Source organism: Microdochium trichocladiopsis, assembly GCF_020744255.1.
Source record: "Microdochium trichocladiopsis strain MPI-CAGE-CH-0230 chromosome Unknown B0I36scaffold_3, whole genome shotgun sequence".
NCBI classification, from domain to species: domain Eukaryota; kingdom Fungi; phylum Ascomycota; class Sordariomycetes; order Xylariales; family Microdochiaceae; genus Microdochium; species Microdochium trichocladiopsis.
Genome location: NW_025763546.1, coordinates 4,140,304 through 4,154,207, shown reverse-complemented (window position 1 = coordinate 4,154,207; position 13,904 = coordinate 4,140,304). Strand labels below are relative to the sequence as shown.

At 59.0% G+C, this 13,904-nt stretch overlaps 6 protein-coding genes across 6 annotated transcripts; 2 read left to right on the top strand and 4 right to left on the bottom strand.

Annotated features, from left to right (window-relative positions):
• Positions 1-1,928: 1,928 nt before the first annotated feature.
• Positions 1,929-3,552, bottom strand: B0I36DRAFT_429911 (uncharacterized protein; the record flags this gene model as incomplete). The annotated part of the gene is made up of 3 exons (XM_046162513.1): positions 3,055-3,552; positions 2,565-2,652; positions 1,929-2,247 (listed from the first exon to the last, which is right to left on the bottom strand). The coding sequence occupies exons 1-3, from the start codon at positions 3,269-3,271 to the stop codon at positions 1,929-1,931; spliced, it is 624 nt and encodes a 207-aa protein (XP_046015993.1). The 5' UTR covers positions 3,272-3,552.
• On the top strand, positions 3,553-5,719 carry B0I36DRAFT_319320 (uncharacterized protein). The gene has a single exon (XM_046153396.1). The coding sequence runs from the start codon at positions 3,799-3,801 to the stop codon at positions 5,335-5,337; it is 1,539 nt and encodes a 512-aa protein (XP_046015992.1). The 5' UTR covers positions 3,553-3,798; the 3' UTR covers positions 5,338-5,719.
• Positions 5,720-6,693: 974 nt separating this feature from the next.
• B0I36DRAFT_238830 (uncharacterized protein) lies at positions 6,694-7,604 on the top strand (the record flags this gene model as incomplete). The annotated part of the gene is made up of 2 exons (XM_046149644.1): positions 6,694-7,154; positions 7,226-7,604. 2 exons carry the CDS (start codon positions 6,694-6,696, stop codon positions 7,602-7,604), a joined length of 840 nt encoding a protein of 279 aa, XP_046015991.1.
• A 324-nt stretch (positions 7,605-7,928) lies between these two features.
• On the bottom strand, positions 7,929-9,495 carry B0I36DRAFT_97725 (uncharacterized protein). Its single transcript, XM_046163682.1, has one exon. It carries the CDS (start codon positions 9,158-9,160, stop codon positions 8,252-8,254), a length of 909 nt encoding a protein of 302 aa, XP_046015990.1. The 5' UTR covers positions 9,161-9,495; the 3' UTR covers positions 7,929-8,251.
• A 12-nt stretch (positions 9,496-9,507) lies between these two features.
• B0I36DRAFT_319318 (uncharacterized protein) lies at positions 9,508-9,912 on the bottom strand. Its single transcript, XM_046153395.1, has one exon. The coding sequence runs from the start codon at positions 9,856-9,858 to the stop codon at positions 9,646-9,648; it is 213 nt and encodes a 70-aa protein (XP_046015989.1). The 5' UTR covers positions 9,859-9,912; the 3' UTR covers positions 9,508-9,645.
• A 1,705-nt stretch (positions 9,913-11,617) lies between these two features.
• On the bottom strand, positions 11,618-13,163 carry B0I36DRAFT_361212 (uncharacterized protein; the record flags this gene model as incomplete). The annotated part of the gene is made up of 2 exons (XM_046158450.1): positions 11,618-12,682; positions 12,741-13,163. 2 exons carry the CDS (start codon positions 13,161-13,163, stop codon positions 11,618-11,620), a joined length of 1,488 nt encoding a protein of 495 aa, XP_046015988.1.
• Positions 13,164-13,904: the final 741 nt, after the last annotated feature.

Sequence of the window (13,904 nt, the reverse complement as noted above, 5' to 3'; positions counted from 1 at the left end):
CAGCACTGAGCAGGACATCGCCATCCTTGATGTCGGCGATGGCCTCGTCGGCCGAGGCGTACACCTTGGAGCCGCCGCGCGTGCCCGTCGTCGAGTCCCAGCGGCGCTGTTGCTGGGCAGCGTAGCAGTGCCGCGACAGAGCCGGCGCGAATCTGGCATATTGTGAGGGACCAGGTACCGCCCAGCGGTGCGTGAATTGCAAGGCTGCGCGGAGATAGTTCTTGTGCGCCATGGCTGCTGAGCTATTTGCTACTGATGTGCGTCTTTGGCACAGGAAACGACACGAGAGGCGACAGGGAGCAGAATAAGGCCAAGCGAACACAAGAGCAACAAGAAAGGAATCTCGGATCAAAGTCGAATACACACAATATCCTCGTCCCAGATAATAAAAAGCCGATTCGACTCAATTTGTCGGCACGGCGATTCGGGCTTCGCGACGGATGGACGGATGACGATGGTGGTGTTGGAGGTGGGAGAAGGCATACGTGTCGGGCGTTTTTGAATGGCCGGGGCCGGTTGCAGCGTGACGAGGGGGCCACGACATGACGTGCTGCTGCGCATTCCCCCGCACCATCCGCTCCGCACCCACCCAAAGTCTCCAACTCCGACCCCGCTCTCGTCGCAGGGGCCGCTGATGCTGGTGGGCGCAGATTAAGTCCCGGCGCCGGGGCTTTTCCATTTTGTGCAAACGCCCTGACTGTGCAGGACGAGAATTCCCCTCGTGGGACAAGAGACGGTTAGGTGATGCCCAGAGTGGATTAGTGGACACTGCTCGCGCGAGAAACTCCACTCCCATACTGAGCGTACCTGCATGCTCGGGGCGTTGCGCTCAAGTGGCAGAACTCGAGAGCAGAGCGATGCCTCACGTAAGCTTTGTGCCTACCGTCGTGGGTTCCGCAAGTCTGGTGCGAGGCGTCGCGTGTGTCCCTATGAAATAGTCAAGTCTTCATGTTTGCTTGTAATGACGAGACGCAACCAACCCCGGACATGTAGCCTCCGTGAGATCTGTGGTATAGCTTTGTCCCAAAGCATGAGTACATGCGCCAAGCACCATAGAACCTGGCTCTGCAAGGAGCCCCGAGTTGACCGCTTCACTCTGACCGGTCCTTTCACATCTAGCCTGCCGGCCACGGGCTATGCAGCAGGGAGGCATGCAGGCATCGCCGTCGTCTCCGTGCCGGGGTTCCACTTTGCGCGTTGGCTCGGCTCCGGTTTCGTGGCCCGGGGAGTGCGGGCAGGGGCAGGCTCCGGGTTGGCTCCCCGCCGGCCTCATCGTCCACGTACCGGCACGCCGCTAGCTCAGCTAGACCATCCCATGACACCTTACATATCGCTGTAAAATCGCCGAGCTGAGATCACTCTGTCTCTGGACATGTGCTTTCCGCCTTCGATAAGCCTGTTATGGCCACCCGTCCCACGAAGATGCACATCAACTATGGCACCACAACTGGAGTACTTCACTGACGAGCCTCCTCATAGAAGCGTCTCTCGGCAAGATCTCACTATCTTCACAGCCGAATGCAAGCACACTTAGCCATGGCCGAGCAAAGCCAGTCTCTGCCGCCCTAGGCGTCTTTTCCTGTCCTTCCGGTGCGGCATTCTCTGGGAGGGGCCGCAGAAAAATGAGCCAACCAGCGGTGATCCTGCCTAACCGGCTCCATCTGTAACCAGGGTATCTACGGTGTCATCAATTACAGAGACGTGATATATCACTGACCTTACTGCCCGCTCGCTGGCTGTAGCGCATCGTGGAACCCCTGCATTCAAGCGAGAATATCTTGGTCGCACAAAAGGCGGGATACACCTCAGAGAACCAGCCATCGCAAGGCTGACACGATTCTCGAATGAGGCGGCCAGCCCGCACAGAGACTGCTGACAAGCACGAAATAAAGCCAGCGATTGGGTTGGCACTGGCGTCTCTTCAATGTTCAAGTAACAGGGAACACTGCAGCAGTACCCACGCGGCAGGAGAGGTAGGCACAGAGACAAAATGTCACTTCGACGAGGGAGAATAAGAGGTCACATGCATCGACGACCTGACCGCCCTGAGGATGCGGCGTGCCGCACGAAGCACTTTTCTGTCCTTGCATCACAAGCAATACAAAAGGCTGGCGTAGATCTAGAGAGTGCGCTGCCTTGCGTAGCCAAAGGACGCCGATCAGCGTTGCCCGGCGTCCGCGCGAGGGGCAGACGGCGGGAAGTCCGTAGCCACTGAAGCGCAGCACAACACCTTGAAGAGCAACCTGACTGTCCAGTCACAAGCCCCAGCGGTATCTGGCTGTCGCCTCAGCTGCGTGCGCGAGGATAGCAGCCAAGATGGTAGGAGGGCACCATATCGTCCCGCAATTACCCGATAAGGCGCTCGAGTCACACAAAGTCGGAAAGGCACCCCTCCATGATGAAGCATGCGAACGAGTGGTGATAGTGGCAGGTGACCCCTCCTCGCCCCTGTTCGTCCACCGTGGGGGTATGTGAAATGACAACAGGCACAAAGGAAGCATGATCAGGCATACTGGGAGAAGACAGTGACTCGGCTCCCATGCGACCCTCAGGGTAGTTCTCACTTGTCTTCCACCTCACATTCAGGGTCATGGGCAAATGCAGGGCTCAAGTCAGGTGTGCATGCTCCGATGGATGCTTGGGGATCTAGAGCTAGTAGTCTGAATAGTGCACCAATGACAGCCTACCAAGGCCTCTGCTGGCGGGACGTGATCGATCTGCAGGCGCTCATTGGCGCGCACAAAGATAACCGTGTGCGCTGATACGGAGACCTGATTGGGCCGCTGCAGGTGTTGGATATCTCGACGACTTCCAGAACAAGCCTCACTTTAGGTTGACTCGACCTTTCGCCTGCAAGCGTCCGTGATCCTTCCCGCCGGCGGCGGTTGCATGCGACGACTCGACCCCGCCGTGCCTACGCACCGAGCGCCCTTCCAGATCCGATCGCGACTAAGAAGTACCGGCGGGCAGCTGCCCCCACCTCCATGTACCCAAACGCAGGGCACCTGATGGACAACATTGAATCGCCAGGCCTTTGTCGATCCTCCATGTTACCCAATCTGGAAGCAGCAGTGGCGCACACATCCATGACATGAGGGAGGGGCAATTGTGAAAGATGGAGGCACCGAGGAGCCCGCTGGAATGGGTCTTTCCCTCTCTCTCTCGAGCCTCGCTCGCCAATGACATGCTCCCCGTGTCCGTGTCTCGACTTCTGACAAGCTGCCGGCAAGAGCCTCACCTTGTCTTGCAGCACGGCGCGCGCAAGAGACATGTTCGCCCGGGTGTGAGGTGAGGGGCTTCTTGCCCGTGGTACATATGCGGCCACATCAGTAGAGAGGTAGGCCGTACGACCTACCCGCGCCGACGTCGTTCCTCGCAATCCTCTTGCCCTCGAGTGGCTGTAAATCGAGGTTTACCTCCACTTCCTGACCACTTGCAAACCACAAGATCACCCACACCCGCCCGCGGCAACAGCCCATCATTGTGCCTTCCTTGGTTGTCATCATGAACATCATTGCCATGGCGAAGCGGCACTACCGAGACTCCCACAGTCCCTGGCCTGCTGCGGCATCTGACGAGGCCGTGGACCTCAAGCACGAGACCAGCCCACTCCTCTCCCACGACGTGACGCCGTCACGCGCAAACAAGTGGCAGACATACTATCAACACCTCAGCATCGCATCGCACTTTAAGCACTCGGCGTCACCCTCCGCCTCCAAGCTGCAGATCGACCATGTCGAGGACGCAAAGGCAGCACCACTGCTCCCGTCATACGAGGTGAAGCCAGCCCTCTCAAACATGGAGCCATCCTCCCCCAACCTCGAAGAGTTTCCCGCTGGCCTCCGTGGCCGGCGCATCCTGCTATGTACCGAGTCCTTCGGGCCAGTCAACGGTGTCTCGCGCACGACTCTCATGCTCGTCAACCATCTCCGATCGCAGGGTGCTCTTGTTGCCGTCGTCGCGCCTCACAACCACACCCAGGTCAACACTTTTGTCCCAGTCGAGACCAGTAGCACCAGCTCCGGCACCATCACCTTCACGCAGGAGGTCCGCCTCACCGGATACCCGCTCCCAGTCAACCCAGAACTGTCGGTGGTCTACCCTGTCCGCTTGTCCGAGCTGTACCGCCGCACTTTCGGGCAGGCTCCCGACCTGATCTACCTCGCCAGCCCTGCCTCGCTCGGCTTCCAGGTCATGCTGCAGCTCCGCAAGCTCCCTAAAGAATCCCAGATCCCGATCCTGTGCAATTTCCAGACCGACCTGGCCGGTTACTGTGAGATCCTGTTCCCTGCGCCGCTGGGCACTGTCGCGAGCTGGGTCTTTGGCAAAGTTCAGAGCTACCTGTTCCGACACGATTCGATCAAGACCATCTTCTATCCGAGCAAGTTTGTGCGCCGATACCTCGAAGGTTCCTGTGGCATCGATGGCGACAAGATGGAAGTCCTTCGTCGCGGAGTCAGCACCGACGGGTTCAACCCCAGCAAGCGCAGTGCGGACCTCCGCAGACAGTGGGCGCCCAACGGCGAGATCATCCTCTTCACCTGCTCCAGAATCGCCGGCGAGAAGGGCTACGGCTTTCTCGCCCAGGCCGCCGAGGAGCTCGATCGCCGCGGCCTTGCCTTCAAGCTCGTGATTGTCGGTGGCAATCGCAACCCTGTCGTGGAGCAGGAGGTCAAGGACATGTTCACGGCCACGACGGCCAAGGGCAAGGTCATCTTCACCGGCTTCAAGGTCGGCGAGGACCTCATGGCCCACTACGCGTCGGCGGACATCTTCCTCCACTGCTCCGTCACCGAGACGTTTGGCCTGGTCGTCCTCGAAGCGATGGCCAGCGGCGTGCCCGTGATTGCTCGGGACGAGGGGGGCCCCAGCGACATCATCGACCACGGCCGCACTGGCTTCTTGTCCCCGCCCGAGGACCTCGCAGACTTCGTTGGCAAGGTGCAGCTGCTCGCCACTAATGCCGAGCTTCGCAGCCACTTCAGCCAGGCGGGACTTGCGCAAGCACGAGCTGCGACCTGGGAGAAGATTGGCAACAAGGTCGCGTGGAAGATGCTGGGCGCGGTCGAGGAGCGGGAGACGAGGGAGGCGCAGAGGCAACTTCAGGAAGAGACGAGGTCCGCTGCCATGAACGGTCTGCACCACACTGGCGACGCTCTGTGGCGGTTCGTGGTTGGACGTGTCGTCGACGCCAAGCTCGTCTTTGGACTTGTGACCATCGTCGGCGTATGGTCGGCGGTCGGCCTGTACCTGGCGTTCATCAAGGTGTCGCACACGGTCAAGACGAGTGCGCCGCAGCTGCACCAGCGGCTCAAGTCGTTGATCGAGGGGAAGTGAGCATGTCTAAGCATCTGACGGTGGCGGAAGAGGTGGAGTGCAGTGCGATGCAAGGCGTTTGTGGAGTTTTTGACAAGGTTGTTGGACGGTATTATGATATCCCCACCCGCGGCTCCTCGCCAAGGGTCTGCTCTTTGTGTTTTGTTGTTTCCATGCACGACGTTCATGATTGCATTGTCATGGAGGTATTATTAGTTTAGGTAGTACAGATTAATGACGACGGAACGAATCAGATACTACCGAGTGGCAGAGAGTCAAGAACGTGGCATGTGCTACGAAGAGTCGAAGCGATGGAGGCATTGTTTGTTCACAGCGGGCAAAGCAGCAGGCCAGGCGAAATGGCTGGTGATCTCACCATCGAGATATAAGCCTGGTAGCAGACGCAACACAAGAGCCGAATTTGATGGTATCGCGAAGAGGCAGTTTGCGACTCGAGACTCGAGACCCCTGGTGTTTCATGGGGGCGGGCCAGGCATGCGCTGTGGAAGAGTCGTGGCTGCACCTTTTCCCAAGGTTTCTCCACCCGCCGCCGTCCCGCTCCAGTGGAGAGACCCCCCTGGTCCTGCGACAGACCTGCAACACGCCCCTGGCACCCACGCTTGGCCTTGGGCTGCACACCACGGCCTCTGCCACGAGGGCATCGAATCATGATCGTGCCTCACGCAACACAAGATGAGGCAGTCGGCAGAGCTTGTCACGGCTAGCCGCGCACCACCATGGCTCCCGCATCGTACGGCCTGGACCAGTGGCCACCACCAGCACGAGGGCATACTGTATATGCAGCTGCTGAGCCTCACCATCCCCCCTGTCACGATCGAGACAGGCATCCCTGCTCCCAGGAACCACGCCTGGCGCTTTCGCCCCGGCACTCGTCTCCTCTACCGTTGCAACCTCTCCCTGTGGCTCTCCTTTTGCTGTCTTTTCTGAATTCCTCGCCCCTTCTCTGCTTCCACCAAGCGTAATCTCGGCGCGACTCGACTTCTTCACCTCGTCCGCCAACCTCGTCGTCGTCAAGGGCCGGTCCCCGTTTCGTTTTGTCTTTCGCCTGCCTGCTTCCGATTTTCTCGATACCCTCACGTGTCAAGTCCGTCCAGAACTCGACGACTCAGTGAAGCACTCAGGCAGAATTACCGCTGGTCGGCATCAATCAAATAATCTGGAACCACCCCATACAATCTTTACCAGTCCGCACTCACACGACGACTCTTAATACGCCCAACAATGCCTTCCCTCAGGACACTCGTGACCTCCAGCCTGGTCGCCCTCGCCCAGGCGAAATGGTTCGAAGACAGCGCCGACCCGCAAATGAAGACGCCACAGGTCCGCGATCTCGAGGACGTCCTGCCCGAGGCCGCCATGCTCGATCGCAGGCAGACCCAGCAGAACAACAGCAGCAACGTCGTCAGCAGCAGCGCCGTCGACATGGCCAAGTGGGAGACGGACACGACAAACGCCTGCATGAAGGCGCTCTCGCAGATCACCGCGGCCACCAACCCGTCCGGCACCTCTGTGTGCTACAACCTCCTCAGCCTCGACTCCACCCCCGGGAGCGGCAAGTTCATGGCCGACATGCGCCTGTTCCAGGTCTCGACGGCGTCTGGCGATTTTGCGGGCGTGTCTGCGGCCAACGTGGCTGCCAAGGTGGCCTTCAGCGGCGCCTCGGTCATGCTTGTGTCCAACACTGCCAACACTGGTGCCGGCATGGAGACCGACCTGAAGCTCCTGCGCCGGCAGAGCGGAGCCGCGCCGATGCTGATCCGGACATACATGCTGGCGGGAACCATTGATGCCAACAAGCTGGCGGACAAGGTTGACAAGTAAGGAGCAATGTCTTTTTTCCGGCTAAAACATTAACGGCACTCGCTAACACATTTGACCAAAATGGCAGGGGTCTCCTCGAGTCCTGGATCACACCCATGGTCACCCTCTCGGCGACCAACGGTCTCGGCCAGCAGGCCACCACCCGGGTGACCTCCAACGAGGCCATCTTTGTCAACGGCGTCTTTGCCAACGACGTGGTGCTCTCCGACATGGCGCGGGCCCAGCTGGCCGTCGACGACGCCATCGCCGCGCTCAAGAACGGCACCGCCGCGTTCGTCGTCCCCGGCGTCAACATCCTCATCGAGCCCATCGGCCTGTACATTGCCTGCGTGTGGACCATCATCGCCTTTGGCGTCTACGGCTTCGGCACTTTTGAGCGGTACAAGCACCGCGACGCGTACCGCACCCGCAAGGCCAGAGCTTATGGCAAGTCGGGAACGATCTGAGGTGGTGGCCGACTAGTTGATGTGGAGAGGGCGCGAGGCTTCTCTTTGTGGTGCATTCCTTGTGGTTGGGATGTCATACAGTACGGTAGTCGAAACCGTGCGAGGCAGGGAAGATTTTCCATCGGAGTCGCCATCTGCCTGCCGGTGGCAGGGAAGGAGGACGAGGCAGGGGAGGAGGATTCAGATTTCTTTGTGTGCGCACGAGTTCTTAAATGTCCGCTTTGTTGAGCACATAGCCGTTCGATTTTTTAAACAGATTCAAGTCCAACCACGTCAAGTTTATTCTCCGCGAGATTGTCGTGTCTCGAGGTTCGGCATCTTGTTCACCCTTCCAGAAATGAAGTTGCTCTAGACATGTATGCGAATCACATGACGAGACAAGAAAGAAAAACCGCAAAACCCTGAGGTGCGTCTAGTTTGGTGGACTGGTCATCCCTCGTTTATTCGTGACTTAAAAGACTGCGGTGACACACTCCCCTTTCCGGGCTCAGGGCGAACGCCTTGCGAGGAAGCCGCAAGCCAGTACCTAGTGCCCGCGGCTGCCATGCTCTCGATCCTTCCCGGAATCGTATGTAGCCACATCCTTCCCCCTCGCTGTCCGGAAATACCGGTACCTTCCTTGCGATACTGATACCCAAAGGATGCTTTTACTCATGGCGATGTCCGCGATGTCGGCCCCCACTGGGACTGCTCCTCCTGCTTTGCCCGTCATGTCCACGATGGGGAAGAAGATGATGCCGACCACCATGCCGGTCATATCCATCCTCATCACGGCGGTGCGAGCCGTCATGCTGCTGCTGCTGCCTTCTCCGACTCTCCTTGTCCCTCTCCCTCTCCCTGTCCTGGTCCTTGGACCCGTGGCTGCCCCTCCTGTCCTTGATCTTGTCCTCGACCTTGTTCGCAATCAACCCCCCGAGCGCGCTGACGACCATGGTGCCCAACCCTCCCGTGCCCATCTTCTTCTTGGCCAGGCTTCCCCCGGCCGCGGCGCCGAGGAGCGTCGCGCCCAGACCACCACCACCACCCCCGCGGTCGTGCTCTTCCCGAGATGAGCGGTGGCTACCGCTGCCGCCGTCGTGGCGGTGACGGCGGTGACGAGACGACTTGCTACCAGAGCGCCCGCCGCCGCGTTCATCTCCTTCGTCATCGTCAGTTGAGTACCCGCGGCGGCTCCGGCTGCGATCGGTGCTTCTCCTGCCCGACGGCGAAGCGCGGCGGGATGATGATATTACACCGCCGCCGCCGTGCTCTCTTGGTCGGCGGTGACTGTACTCCCTCTCATCAGAATCATCATCGTCATAATCGTCGTAGTCATCGTCCCGCCGATGGTCGCGGTGAGGGGGACGGCGTTGCGCAGAAGCTGGTGCGAGGAGCCTGGTGTCCCCGGCACTGCCGTGGTATCGCTGGGGGTAGTTGCCGCTCCTGCCACCGCTGTTATACTCTGGCTGCTGCTGCTGGAAGTGGACTCCCGCGTGCGCCGGCGGCCGCGGCGGTGGTGGTGCTGAGTACGCGCTCGCCGCCGCTGGGTGGTTCTGGAAGTACTCCTGCGCCGCCATCTTTTGTGTGTGGACTTGTTCTTTGCAAAATTGTGCTACTTTGATGGTGGTGTTTTGCTCTATGCTGTCCGGCGGTGCTCTGCTTGTGGTGGAGAGGGATCAAAAGTCTCGTCGTTCTCTTTTGATGTTGTTTTGTCGTATGTGACGATGTATCCCGATCTCTGAGAGCTCAGGATGACGGGCAACGATATTTTGCTGCAAGCAGTTGTTATATTGATAAATATCTGTAAGCCGGGGGGCACCGTTTTTGGGGTGGTGAGCTGAAACAGACGTCGGATGGGTGGGCGTGAGTCAGCTTCGTAATGTAAGCAGCAGCAGTGGCGGCAGCCCCGAGCGGGCGGTGGTGGTGCTTGTCTATTTGTTGTTTCGATTGTGGTAGAAACGCAGGGAAGAGATGGCGAGGTTGAAACGCCACAAGGCTATCTACCTGACGTTTAGAAAAGAAACGTCTGGGGAATTGCAGAGGACTGCGAGTTTCTATCGTATCAATAATCCGAGTCGGCCAGGCACGGTCCTCGTCCCTTTCGTTGTTGCTGGGGATTTCTATGTCGGGTATTACTAAACTCGCTCGTCGTGCAAGTTGTACGTCGAAGAAGAAGAAGATGGAGAAGAATGCTGGCCAAGGAGAAAGAACCAAGTCGCATGTATTGTGGAAAGGGAGGCGAGGTCTGACCACAAGTTGACCTCGTTGTCGTCATAAATCCGCACGCGCACACGTCTCCAGCTCATCACCACGAGGAAAGAACAACCGTGTGTTGGGCGTGCCACCTGCCTCCGTCATCCCCAGACAATTCTCAGGACCAGCTGACGCCAGAAGTAGCGAGCCATCGGCCCTCCTGCTGGTGCTGGTGGGTGCAGATGCACACACACCTCCAGTCGCCCTCTGACTCAGTATATGAACAGGTAACATGCATGTCTCTTTGCAGCCCAGGCAGGTGCCTTTGTGCCCGTGACTGTGCGAATGAGCGGAGCCCAGGTCACACGTTTCCCAGGGTTCCCGTACTCGACGAGAAACGGCAATGTACCCTTCATGCATCCTGCACGCCATCACGGGGCCGGGCTGATGCTCCAGCGCCACCACAACCTCGCCCAACACCACGGAGGGGTAACAACATCATCATAATGACAGCTTCGTCCATCAAGTTTGTAAAAAAGGGCTTCATAAACACGGGGTGTCTATCAAACATGACAAGAGGGAAGCTCCGTTGGGAATAACTAAACACACACGCGCGCGTGGTTTGCCACCAAAGACCCGGTCGAACCGAGCAAATCAAGTCCCAGTGGACTACCCACATGCAGCTTGGCTAATAAAATGCTTCCCTTGTGCATCCTTTACGCCGCGGCGCCTAGCCATACCATGCATGCCGTGCCCTCACGAACGGGCGAAACAAATCCGCTCCCGATTCCGAGCAAAGGACAAGAAGGGAGGATTTCCAAGGGCGACTGAAATGACGTCCCGCATGGGCTAGTTAGCCCTTTCGAGCAGGCTGCACGTGGGCTAACGGGGAACGGGGAGGGGCGTCACCCGCCTTCGCCCCCCCTCCCCCGGGGGTCTCTCTGCAGAGCTGTCAACTGGTCTGTCTCAAAAAGGTCAGCGTAGCGATGTGCTCGTGATCAGTTGACAAGCAGCAGCACCCTTGCACCCACTAACTAAGCCGCAGAATCCGAGAGCTGGGTGGTTGCACATACCCACCTGAGCCAGGAATACTTTCTTGCCTTTGTACATGAACGAATGGCCGCTCCTCCGGGTGGTGGCACCACAAGCAAGAGAGAAAGCCAACAGCCCGTTCCGGAATCATCGACCCTGAAAAGAAGCAAACAATCCGATTCTAAACCCCCCCGCTTCCCCTTCTCTCCGATGATGCGAGCTGGAGCGGGAGAAAAAGCAAAGTGACAGTACATATGATCTTCGCTGCATTCCCGTCCACCCCCAACAGTGGCGCGGGGATCCACGGGAATGGAGCGCCTGCCAGGAAGACCCCTGGTCCCCACACCCGAAAATGGCAAAACACGCGGGGTTGGTTCCGCGGGGGCCTGTCCACATCACAAACAATGTTTCACCTGCTAGACAGGACTCCGTCAAACCAGACTACTTACTCCGTGCAGAGCAGTTAAGATTGCCATGGCACAGGCAGGGCCGAACACATCCAATCCTTTCCAAGGGCGCCAATGTGTTTCCAGTTGTAGCACTATATAAATACACAACAAACGCCAGTTCATAATGCTCGTGATATGATGATATCCCAAGATATTGACAGCCGAGATTCCTAACCTCGCCCGAGCATCGGGTATACCAAGGATGATCCAAATGTGCGATGCAAGAATGTGTCTGTGCCTCATGGCAGAGCTCCAGTCCAAAGGATATTCGCTACAACAACACGCCATGCTCTTGTCGCGGTAACCAAGCCATATATACGTACCAAATAATAACGCCTTCGGGCTATATACGCCGCCGTGTCAGGCACCCACGCCAGCTGCGCCTTGTTGTGTCCTTCGGTCGTGGGGCAGTGAGATCTCGCCCTCTGAGTCGGAGCTATCCCCTGCTGCTGCAACGCGGTCTAGCATTCGCTCAATGTCCACGTCCTGTAGTGCCGGACGAGATCTGCCCGCCCCGCCTAGACCAGCTGGCGTCGATAGTGACGGACGTGGCCCGCTACCCAGCGTCCTCCGTCGTGGCGTGCCGCGATTCTGTGGCGAAAGCTGAGGCTCGTCGACGTCCATGGCACTCAAATTGCTCGGTGACTTGGCGAAGCCGACATGCTTAGCATGCGTTCCGGGTGTCTGTTGCGGCCGCCCACTTGGCAGGCTCTTGCGGCCGTTGGCCTGGTTGTCCACGCCAGGGCCGAGTCGTGAAGTCGGAAGGGCCGTTCGTACCCCAGCTTTTCCTTGTGCTTGTGATCCCTGGGACGAAGGAAAGTTGTGCTTCATGTTGGCCGAGTTGCCCGGGCTGCTCATGAACACAAGGGTTTCCAGCGCTTCCTGCTCACGGAAGTTCTGGTGCGGTGAGAATAAAATCGGGTCTATCTGTGGCGTGCGCAGGGTGGTCTGTCCTGGTGTGCTTTGGAGAGGACTCGGCTGAGCAGGAGTGTGTGGCGAGGCGTTTGACAGATACGCAGGTGTGTACTTGGCGTTTGAGTTGCGGCGAGGGTTAGCAAAATTGTGCTCGCCGGCTCGTATAGGAGCCGGCGGTGCAAGTGTAGCAATACCCGGTGCTGTAGTAGGCGATGTTGAGCTCCGGGGTCTGTTGACATTGTCCTTCCATACCGAGTCATATCCGCGAGTTGATGGGGGATATTGAACGGCAGGGCTCGTGGCAGTGCTGCCGTAGCCAAGCTTGTTCGGGGCGAACGCAACACGCGGGCTGGCGGACGCGCGGTTGCGGGCGTGTATTGTCGAGGTGCTCGAGGTTGGTGAGGCTACCTGTGACGCCAGCGATTCCACCTCGTCGATAGAGTGCCCTTGCCAGCCATTGTTGACCTTGACCATGGCATATGAAAGCTTCGCCCGGAGCTCGGCCGAGAGCTGCAGTCCGTGTTAGTACCAAGAACACGCCATCCATAGGGACCTGCCGGATCCATACCTCTCCAATCCGACTGCCTGCTGTCGAGGCGACGCTGACCGTGCTCGTGTTTCTCGAATGGCCGGGCTTGGTGGGCGACATCATTGACCCGTTCCGAGTGTGTTTGACGGCACCGTCGGCGGTCCGCTTGCGGGACACGGCCGTGGCGTTGTCGGCCTCTGGGATCTTGTCCCGGGCAGCGGCCAGCTCTGAGAGCTGGAAGAGCTGGGAGTCCTGCGAAGAAGGGGCGGCGGGGGCATTGCCGCTACTCCGACCGCTGTCGCTGCCCGGGGGAGTAAAGACGCGGTCAGTGATGTCTGTTGTGGCCGTTGTGGATTGCGATTCTGTGCTCGAGTCGTGGTGGGGGTGGCCATGGCTGTGGTCGTGACCGTGACCGTGGGCCGTGTCCGGCGCAGGGAGCACGCCTGCCGTGGTCTGTGACATGTCTTGCGAGGAAGCGGATGGTGACAAGATCATTCGGCAGCGAGGTCCCTGGCAGTGCCGACGCGTGATGGGAGGCCAGGCAGGATATATGTGTCTGAGGCGAACTTGTCGGTCAAGAGACCAGAGTCGCTGGCGGCGGGCGGCAACAGCACTTGGGCGGAGACGGAGACCCGCGTCTGTCGTCGCGTGGGAGGGGAGGCGGCGGGAGGGCAGGCAGGTGGTGGGAGGAGTCAGTGCGGTGGGCGCGCGTCAATTGTTCTGGGGTCGTGTAGTGTGGTGTAATTGTCGGCAGCACACCCCCCCACACACACAGGTACTCTGCACACTGCCAGCAACGCAATGGGGAGCAGCAGACGACGGGGCCGAGGGGCAGACGGAGAGAGAGCGAGTGTTGACAGAGATGGGAAGATGCTGTGTATTGCGTGTCAGAAGGAGTAGGGCAGGTGTGTGTGTGGTTGACGACGAAGAGAAGCAGGATCCTTGGCCCGGCCTAATTGGCGACGGCGACGCATGCAGCAGCACAGCACGGCGGCCACAAGTGGGCAGCGCAGCGCAGCTGGCTTAGACGCGTGTGGTTGACCTCGGGTCAGCACCCACTCTCCAGCAACGGTCCCCTGCCCAGGCGATCCGTGGGCGAGGCGTGTGTTTGTATGACGACTGCTTTACTCCAGAGCGTTGGCCTCTTGATTCCAGTGGCATGGAACTGGCTGTTGGGCAGACCTGCACAGCCAGCAAGCAGGT